Genomic DNA, 9879 nt, shown 5'->3' on the forward strand with positions numbered 1-9879 from the left:
GCCAAGAAGACTTTCTGCCCAAGCCTGTTTAGAGAAGGTCATGTTTATTAAAGCATAAGTAAAATAACAACCATGTTTGGCAGCCCTGCCAGGCCATGGTACGAGCTCAGCTCTCGAGCAGCAGTGCCAGACCTTAGCCAAGTCCCAGTGCCACAGCCTATGGCCTCAGCTTGGCCATGGTGGAGCGGAGCTGGAGCGTCCCTTCTGCCCACGAGCCTGGGTACTGGCGCATCTTCTGCCACAGGTTCAGCTCCTCACCTGTGGAGTCCATCCAGTCCACAGCCTGCCCGTTGCTCATACCTGGGAGAAAGAATGGACATGGGTAGCAGTCCCTGCCAGAGCAGCCTCCTGCTCACCATGAGGCAGCCCCAAGCAAGGCTGCTTGTTCCCAGGGTTTGACCAGATGCCAGAGCTCCTCACCATTGCCCACTCCTAGACGGACACCCCCAAGGAAGTCATTGCTGGATAGTGGCTCCCGGTCCCAGACTGTCAGCTCCAGGCAGATGTGCTGCAGGTCCTCGAGGCTGATGCCATTGTAGACAAAGGTGTGGTTGTAGTGAGGGTTCAGGGTCTTCTTCACCACAGGCGTCTTCCTCTTGGAGGCTTTGTTTTTGTGTGGCAGCAGGTAGCTGGGGGAAGCAGCCCTTTGGATTAGCAGCACGTATGCAACTGCCTTCTGCCCCAGGGACTGGGCATCTCAGCACCTCGGGACCTGGGCTGTAGTCCACCTTCCCTGACATGGCCCAAGAAGAGCCACAATGGTCTGCAAGCAGGCTGGGCTCTCTGCCCCAACTCCTGAAAAAGCAGTCGACAGACTGCATGTGATCTATGGAAAGGAGAGGGCAAGAACCAGAGCCTGCTCTCCCCCAGCCATGCTGCCAGTGGCTTGGTGACCTCTGGGAAGACAACGTGACAGCAGCTGGAGCCCTGCCCTGCATGCAGCCTCCCACTGCAACCTCTCAGCCAGGCCAAACCCATGAGAGTGTTTACTACCAGGAGCATCTCAACTCTAGGCAGGGATGGGCAGACAGTGACTCTAAGGGTACCAACGCAGGCAGCAGAGCACAGCTAATGGAGAGACTCGATCATCCTGCAAGCAGATCTGGGATGTGGACAGGGAGGACAGTATCTTCATTGCCCCCCACCTGGGACCCACGCTCACCCCTTGACAAAGCTGTCTGATGTCCCTCCGGATTTGGCAGCTGTAAGGTTCTTGGCTTCTTTGATCCAGACCTGGAGCTCACCACCTTCCCCTGTTTTGCCTGGTAAAAATCCAACACAGCAAGAATTAATCAACCTTAATTTCCATCACTGCTAACTTCTAGAAAGGTTCTGCTGAACAGCCTTCATTGCAGAGGCAGGTATAGATCCCCAGCTGTATCTCCTCTGGCCTCCTCCCTTACTGGCCTTGCCTGCTGCGGTGAAGGCAGACAATTGCTCCATGAGGGGCTTGATGGTCCAGCCCAGTCCGGCCCCAGGAAAGCACTAGGACCACGCAGCCAGTCTGAGGACACCCAGGTCTGCCCTGACCCAGAGCAGCCTTGCAGGTGTTGCAGAGAAGGCTACAGTGGCACCACCCAAGAAACCCACTCAGATGCAGCTCACGTGGCCATAAGCAGGTCCCACGAGCTACACAAAGATACCAGAGCTCCAGCACTCACCCTTTCTGCCATTCCCAGCCCCAGGGTGCTTGGGAGATGGAATGTACTTCATGGAGACAACCAGCTCCCCCTTGTACTGCTGGAGACCAGCAGCATCCGCCCCAATCTGCAAAGAGGCAAGGCTTATCAAACATTGCCAGAGAGGCCAAAGAAGACATGGTGACAGCCTGGTCTGTGTGCAGGACCTCCCCATGCTGGGGCAAAGTGTTTGGCTTCTAGAGGTGGTTTAGGTAGCACAAATGCCTGCAGACCCTCCCCAGCATCACCAGGTCAGACTCAGACCAGCTCTTTTGTGATCCTACTTTGGCTCAACCAGCTCCCTTAAGAAAACCTATTTAGGGGGTTCCACAAGCTGCTTGAGCCCCCGCAATGCCAAAGGCTAGGCCTACAGTACAAGCTAGTCAAGAGAACCAGAGTTTCAAAGCTCCACAGCAGCATCTGCTGTTGCCATCAAGCTGTATGAAGGCCGTCACTGCTCAGCTCTGCAGCCCACAGCAGGATGTCCTGGCCGATTTCCCCCATTTGTTTCCTTGAAATTGGCTCCAGTTCCTCCTGGCTGGGAGCTAGGAAGAGCTGCGTTCTTGGAGCAATCAAGCACGCAGAATGGAAATGTCTGATGGGGCAGAGATACATCCCGCAACATCCCACGGGGATTAACTGAGGAGGAAGGGGGAAGCTAGGCTCAAAGCAGAAGATCTGCCCTTCTTACTACAACAGTACTCCTGTCTGCTTCTTGGCTCTACATTTCTCTAAAGATTTGATTTGGCACAAGCCTTTCAGCAGCTCTTGGTCAAGGTCCTGCACCCCTCTGCCCACAGAGGGCCACCTCCACAGCCAGGGCCAGGCAAGGGAGGCTGCTGTGGGTGGCAGGACAAGCACCTTGCCATGTAGAGGCAGAAATTCTTCCAGGTGACTCTCAAAGTTCCAGGCATCCAGTGGGACCTCCACCTCCCCCAGGAATGTGTTTCGGCCAAAACGATCGTGGTGCCAGACCGAGAACTGCAATGTCCTTGCACGCAGGAGGGACTTGTTAATCTCGTACTAGGAAGAGAAACAGGAAAACCATCAGTGAGTAGGCAGTGCCAGGCAGGGGATAAACTTGGCATACACCATCAGCCACGGCTGTCAAGCAGGAGAGGAGACAGGTTTGAGGAGCACTGGATGTGCACAGGAGACTGTTTTCCTTTCCAAGCCTCCTGAAACCTCAGAGTTCTGGGGCAGTGGTGCAGGAGCCCATGCTCTTCAGGAAAGTGGTCCTCAGAACCTGTGCAAAGCCAGGACCAGGACTCATGGCACGCAGCCATCCTACCTCTTCACACCATAAGCAAAGCTCTGCCAGCCCACTGAACCTCAGGTGTTTTAGAACAGGAGACCTCAGCAAACTCAAGGCTGTGAGAGCCTGGAAACCAAACCACAGCTCTCACTTCCCTGCTGTTAGAAGAGAGCCTGGTCTCAGCAATATGCTGCCAGGCTCAGGGATGGAGCCAGCCCTTCCCACCACCCTGTGGTGGCCACAGCAGGGACTGTGAAGTGTAGTGCCAAGTGTTTCTGCCTTGGGGTCCAGAACTCCTTTATCTCTGCCTCTGCAGCCGTGCTGCTGGCCCTCCCACAGAATCACAGAATCACAGAATCACAAGGTTGGAAAGGACCCATTGGATCATCGAGTCCAACCGTTCCTAACACTCCCTAAACCATGTCCCTAAGTACTTCATCCACCCGTTCCTTAAACACCTCCAGGGAAGGCGACTCGACCACCTCCCTGGGCAGCCTGTTCCAGTACCCAATGACTCTTACTGTGAAGAATTTTTTTCTGATATCCAACCTGAACCTCCCCTGACGGAGCTTCAGGCCATTCCCTCTAGTCCTGTCCCCTGTCACTTGGGAGAAGAGGCCAGCTCCCTCCTCTCCACAGTAACCTGTGGAGTTCACCACTGTAACCTGCCTTCAATGGTTCAGGAGCCTTCTTCATAGGAAAGCAATGTTCAGGGGTAAGCAGAAGGCCTCTGGCTCTGGGAGATGCCACAGAAGCCAGGACACACATTCACATCTGCAATTGTGCCCCAACCCCACCGTGGCAGTGAGGGCTCGCAACCGTGGACTCATCAGAGCAGTGACCTAACCTGGGAGTGTGTTTTTCCAGCTTTCAGGCTACAGTCTCTGACCATGGGTCCTCTGCAGAGCCCATCCATCCCCTGGTTTGTTCCAGCAGCATCCCCAGGCTAAATGCCTGCCTGGCACTGCAGCAGGGAGCAGGCTGTACCCCAGCCCATCCCCGCTCACCTTCAGCAGCTCATTGTACAGGGGGTTGATGGTGTTGCGTTTGATGGTTGTCTTGCGTTTCCCTTGGCGGGATTTGTCAGGCAGGAGGTAGGTCTTCACGTACCTGAATAGAAGAACAGGCAGAATTTCACCACGGTCTCCCTACAAACAGCGTTCCAACCCCCGAGGGCAACCCCAAACCTCCTGCCTTGACAACACCCCCCCTTACAGCTCCCACCTCTGGTGGGCATCGCACAACCCTGCTGAGCACCATCAGCAGTGTCATTCATCACCACCCCCGGCTCTCACGGGTTGGAGCGCTTCTTGCCCTCGTCCCCGTAGGCCAGCTGGCGACACTCCTTCACGTGAATGAACAAGGTCTGAGTCTTCTCCTCGTAGCTCAGGGAGAAGGAAATTCCTCCGGTGACCACAACGTTGCCGAAGTCACCGGCCTCGCTGTAAATGCTGACCATGCTTCCCAGTGTGCTCTGGAAGACACAGTAGGGCTGAACCAGGGCAGCATCACTTGGTGGGTCCCTCTTCATCCTCAACAAGGCCACTTCTCATCCCTCCTCTGCACAGACCCTTTGTCACCCCACCATGGCTTGGGATGGCCGCCAAGTGCCTCCCACATGCACACAGGCTCCTGGAAGAGAGCTGGGTCTCTACATTTCGATTCCCTTCAAGGAGAAGAAGCCCCCTCACCACAGGAGCTGCCCTCCCCATCTCCCTCCCACCTAACCCATCGGCATTGCTCTTTTCCATCATGCCTTCCTGCAGCAGACCAGAACCCAGCCACACTGCAGGGACTTACCGAGGAAGTGCCACTGCGCATGCTGCCGCGGGCCACCCTCTGGCGATGGATCTCCACCAGGTTATCAATGTCTTCCTCCTCTTCCTCCTGCAAGGAGAGACGCACCAGTCACCTTCACGGGGAGCACTAGGACAAGGCCAGACAGACAGACGTCTCCTCCACTTGGCAGCCAGCTCTACAACTTGCAGAGGGTCTCACCAGCTCTATGTTGAGGCCAGGGACCGACTTGCTCCTGTCCCCCAAAGAGCTGCCTTCCCCCACAAAGTCATCCGGGCGCAGGTCGATCACCGACTTGGTGTAGTCTGCATGACAGAGAGTGAGGCATGCAGGCCTTACAGAGCCCTCCTGCTCCCTCAAGCAAGGGGCTGCCCCAGCCTCTCCCATCTGCACAGACAACCCAGGGAGAAGCACATGCCCTCCTCCTGCCAGGCTGGCTCCCAAGCTCCCCCCGTGCCCAGGCAGCTCTCACCCGCAGGCCTCACCACCCGCCGGGGATTCTTCTTGAATATTGTTTCATGGTCATCTACCAAGGCACTGCTGTGGCTCCCTATGGCAGCATCCTGCAGAGGAAGGGTCCCTTCAGAGCAGGGCAAGGCCGGGCACCCCATGGGACTCCCAGCCCCACACCCTACAACAGGGTTGAGCCTGCAGAGCAGCAGAACGCACTCTTCCATCGGAGAGAGAGAGTTTGGAACAGAGAGGGAGCGTCAGGCTGGAGGCAGCAGGTCCTGTAGGTGCAGCAACCTGCTTTCCATCTTTGACAGGGGCAGCTTTCTCCAGGGAGTTACTCCTGCAGAGGACACAGAAAGGTCTCTCCTAGGCCAAAAGCATGGCTGGGAGAGGAAGCGCTCCCAGAAGGAGTCGTCTCCCAACAAGGTCTCTGGAGCACCCCAGCCTGGGGAACAGAGAACCTGCCTGCCCAGGGCCAGGTTTCAGCCCAGCCAGAGGAGCCAGCTCCCCCTCAGCAGACTGAGAAAAACACACTTGACACAAGGTCCTCATCCTCTGCCAGGCCAGCCTTGCCAAGGACAACCCACTCCCCACCCAGGGAGCCCCTCACCTGCCCCGCACACCACCAGGACCAGGTCTGTAGCCATCCAGGCTCATGTTTTCCATGGACTCTGTGTCACTTTTGCCATCCCGAGGGTCTGAGGCATCCAGAAACAAACTGCAGACAGACAAAACCACAGGTATATCCTGTTTGGCAAGAAGGCCGGTCTGAGAGTGCTTCTGCATGATCAATGATCCAAGCGGGGTGGTAGCGTCCCTCTCATCCTTGCAACAGGCAAAGGCTGGCACCCAGAGACAGGGAGGTGGCAGGGAACCTCACCTGGGCCCCTCCTGGGGAGCTGGGGGACTCTGCTGCTGGGCTGCAGAGGAGCTCTTGGGCTCGCCCAGCTGGGCTTTCTGGAGGAGAGTTTGTCCCACAGTCTCTCTTTTGCTGGCTGGAAGGAGAGAGACCTCAGGAGGACTATTGCTCCAAGCCCACTGCGTGGGGCAGGAGCTGCTCCCAGCTAACGCCATGCGCCAGGGAAAGCTGGAGCATCCCAGAGGGCTGGGCTGCAGGAAAAGGTGTCACTGCCGCACCCCTACCTGCCGACCTGTGCCGCAGGGACAGCCGCACCATGTCACTGCCCAGCCGGTTGGCAAAGCGGTTGACCCTCTGGTCATAGAACCAGTCACCTGTTGTCTTCTTCAGCTCTCTGCAGGGCAGGGAGACAATGGGGGACTGCTCCCTGCACCCACTCCCTCTCTCCCCCAGCACTGCCACCAGCCAAGGAAAGCACAGACGCAGTGGGCATGTTCAGCAGGCAATTGTGCAGAGACAATGCACTGGACAGATGAGGGGCCCAGTTGCATCTCCAGCAAACATGGGGACAAGACAAGTTTTGTAGGACAGGGGAGGCCCAGAGGGAGGAATCTTGTGGTTCTTGAAACACAGGCTGCACAAGGGGCATAAGAAGATGCTGGAGTCAAGTAAGGAGAGGGGGGTAAAGGAGTGAGGTGGGCATGAAGGAGACACAAGACCAGGGCATGACCCAGCACACCACCACCCAACCATGGGTGCCCACCCCAAGAAGTGACAGGAGAGACAACTGCCCTGCACTGCAGAAGCCCAGCTAGGCTAAGAAAAGTTGGCCATGGGGATTCAAGCTGGGGTGACTGGGAAGAAAAAGAGAACAGGAGGAATGTACAGAAGGTCCCTGCCACTTGTTCCTGGGTACTCACGCTTCCTTGGTGCAGACTTTGCAGCGCCACGAACTGTTGGGGCTGTAGGAACGGCAGTCCCGACACACCAAGTGATTGCAGCCCCGGCAGGTGTTGGCCTTGGGGCTGATGCGGCTCAGGCTCTGCTGGCAGCGGGCACACGTCCTCTCGCTGTAGCGCTGGCTGCCCCGTTTTGCCCCCTTACGCCGAATCTCCAGGAGCTCATTCTTTAGGCGCCTGCTCGGACCCCAAGACGGGGAGTCGTAAGAGCTGCGCCCCCCCAGCCCCTATGCCCCCAGCACCCCCAGGTGCTGCAGGAAACTAGCACCTTGCCTGGCCCAGCCACATCCTCACCTGATTCTCCTCTCCTCTGCTTTGCGGAGCTCCTCATCCCGCTGCAGGACCTGTAGGATCAAATCCTTCTCCGCGTCCGACAAGAAGGACAGATCCACAGCCTCCGACATCGCTCCCCTGGGGATCGCTCAGCAGAAGGAGCTGCACACGGCTGTGCTAAGAGCAAACAGCCGCTTAGCTCAGCCCCACCACGGGCGCGCAGCCCCACAGCCCAGCTCCGGGTGTCTGCTTCCCGGGACGGTACCGGCTGCCCCCCTCAGCCCGGTTCCCGCACCCGGGACGGTGCCGGCTGCCCCCCCCCCCCTAGCCCGGTTCCCGTACCCGGGACGCTACCGGCTGCCTCCCCAGCCCGGTTCCCGTACCCGGGACGCTACCGGCTGCCTCCCCAGCCCGGTTCCCGCACCCAAGGCTCCTCCTCCGCCCCGAGCGCCCGCACCCAGCCCGGCCCTGCCCGGGGCCGCCTGCCAGCCCGGTGACTGCAGCTCCCTTGGCAGCGGGGCTGCCGCCCAGCGCCCCGGGGAGGAGCGAGCTGCTCCGGGTTGCTGCACCCACACACCTACCCCGGGCTCGGAAAACTGTTTTGCGGCCCCACGGAGCGGCCAGAGCGGCAGCGGGAGCCGATGGACGGGACCCCCCGACGGATGGATCCCGACAGACGGACACCCCGCGCGGTGCGGCGGTGGGACCCCGGCGGGAGAGACCTTCCCCGGGGCGGAGGGGACCCCGTGCCGGACCCCTTGTCCCGGAGCCGCTGATGGGGCGCCCCCGGCCGGACCGGACCGGACCCGACCCCCTCCCCCGGCCGCCCGGTACCTGCGGCGGCTCCGGCGGCTCCGCGGCGGGGCAGGGAGGGGGGTTAGCAGTGGTGCCGCCTCCTTAAAGGGAACGCGCCCGCCCCGCCCGTGTAGCCGCTTCCCCGGCAGGATCGTAGGTTGGGAAAGACTTGTGAGATCGAGCCCAACCCTACCTGTCCACTACGAAATCACATCCTTAAGCACTTCATCTACTCGTCTTTTAAACCCCTCCTGGGATGGACACTCCACCACCTCCCTGAGCAGCCTCTGCCGGTGCCTGGTGACCCTGGCAGTGAAGACATTTTTCCTAATGTCCAGTGCGACCCTGCCCTCACTCAGCTCGAGGCCATCCCCTCTCATCCTATCCCCTGTCACTTTGGAGAAGAGACCAGCACCCGACTTGCTCCACCCTCCTTTCAGGCGGTTGTAGACAGTGATGAGGTCTCCCCTCAGTCTCCTTTTCTCCAGGTTAAACAACCCCAGGTCCATCAGCCGCTCCTCGTAAGAGTTGTCCTCCAGCCCCTTCACCAGCTCTGTTCCCTTCTCTGGACACACTCCAGGACCTCAATGTCTTTCTTGTAGTGAGGAACCCAAAACTGAATCCAGGATTCAAGATGTGGTCTCACCAATGCTGAGTACAGGGGTCCAGTTCCTTCCCTGATCCTACTGGCCACACTGTTTCTGATGCAAGCCAGGATGCTGTTGGCCTTTTCAGCCACCTGGGCCACTGCTGGCTCATGTTCACCTGCTGTCACCCAGCATCTCCAGGTTCTTCTCTGCCAGGCAGCTTTCCAGGCACTCTTCCCCATGCCTATAGTGCTGCACAGGGCTGTTGTGTCCTGGGCCACCACGGCACACAAGGTGCTTCCTCAGGGAGCTCCTGGTCATAGAATCATAGAACCATAGAATCATAGAATAGTTTGGGTTGGGAGGGACCTTAAAGATCATCTAGTTGTTTCCCCCCCGTCCCCCCCCCATGGGCAGGGACATCCCACTGGCTCAGGCTGCCCAAGGCCCCATCCAACCTGGCCTTGAACACCTCCAGGGATGGGGCAGCCACAACTTCCTCTGTGCCAGTGTCTCACCACTCTCATGGTGAAGAAATTCTTCCTTCTGTCTAGTCTAAATCTGCCCCTCTCCAGCTTATACCCGTTCCCCCTCGTCCTTTCACTACAAGCCTTTATGAATAGCTCCTCTCCAGCTTTCCTGTAGCCACTTTGTGTACTGGAAGGTTGCTATAAGGTCTCCTGTGAGCCTTCTCTTCTCCAGGCTGAACAAGTCCAACTCTCTCAGCCTGTCCTCATATGGAAGACGCTCCAGCCCTCTGATCACCTTTGTAGCCTCCTCTGGACCTGTTCCAACAGCTCCACATTCTTCTTACATTGAGGATTCCAGAACTGGACACAGTATTCCACATGAGTATTCCACCTCTCGAGCTGTGGCTCCAGTGCCACAAGCTGCTCTCCAGCCAGCACGGCTGGGCAGAGCCCATCTCAGTGCCTGGCATGGGGCATCGTGCCTCAGCCCCTCAGGCTGCTCCCCGGGTGCGCTTCCCCACAGCGCTTTCAGGGAAGGCAGCTCCTCCCAAAGAGCACATAGATGCCGGCACAAAGTCTACAGCCCAGACGTGCAGTTCTGGGTGCCACACTATAAAAAAGATCTAAAGCTACCAGAGAGTGTACAGAGGAGGACACAGAGTTGGTGAAAGGTCTAGAGGGGAAGTTGTAAGAGGAGCTGCTGAAGGCACTTGGTCTGTTCAGCCTGGATGAGACTTGAGAGGAGCCCTCAT

The 9879-nt window shown here is 58.2% G+C and overlaps 1 protein-coding gene across 6 annotated transcripts; it reads right to left on the reverse strand.

Annotated features, from left to right (window-relative positions):
• Positions 1-28: 28 nt before the first annotated feature.
• On the reverse strand, positions 29-8209 carry SYTL4 (synaptotagmin like 4). Of its 6 annotated transcripts, none has more exons than XM_054076062.1 (17): positions 8110-8209; positions 7297-7447; positions 6964-7179; positions 6328-6437; positions 6065-6179; positions 5795-5902; positions 5401-5524; positions 5204-5294; positions 4933-5036; positions 4735-4821; positions 4230-4408; positions 3942-4044; positions 2541-2702; positions 1662-1767; positions 1163-1262; positions 421-629; positions 29-300 (listed from the first exon to the last, which is right to left on the reverse strand). In XM_054076062.1, exons 2-17 carry the CDS (start codon positions 7404-7406, stop codon positions 158-160), a joined length of 2067 nt encoding a protein of 688 aa, XP_053932037.1. In that variant the 5' UTR covers positions 7407-7447; positions 8110-8209; the 3' UTR covers positions 29-157. The 6 variants fall into 6 exon arrangements, with proteins under 6 accessions (XP_053932037.1, XP_053932034.1, XP_053932035.1 ...); XM_054076059.1 differs by having other exon boundaries at positions 7297-7452; positions 8110-8159; XM_054076060.1 differs by lacking the exon at positions 8110-8209 and adding an exon at positions 7857-8093.
• Between the last annotated feature and the right edge of the window lie 1670 nt (positions 8210-9879).

This window comes from Cuculus canorus, chromosome 10 (assembly GCF_017976375.1).
Source record: "Cuculus canorus isolate bCucCan1 chromosome 10, bCucCan1.pri, whole genome shotgun sequence".
In the NCBI taxonomy this organism is placed as follows: domain Eukaryota; kingdom Metazoa; phylum Chordata; class Aves; order Cuculiformes; family Cuculidae; genus Cuculus; species Cuculus canorus.

Excerpts from the sequence above, each read along its gene's own strand:
- SYTL4 (XM_054076062.1), bottom strand. The coding sequence starts at position 7,406 with ATGTCGGAGGCTGTGGATCTGTCCTTCTTGTCGGACGCGGAGAAGGAT. Across the intron at positions 6,438-6,963 it reads AAAGTCTGCACCAAGGAAGC|AGAGCTGAAGAAGACAACAG; the intron begins GTGAGTACCCAG and ends CCTGCCCTGCAG. Across the intron at positions 2,703-3,941 it reads TGTACAATGAGCTGCTGAAG|TACGAGATTAACAAGTCCCT; the intron begins GTGAGCGGGGAT and ends TTCTCTTCCTAG.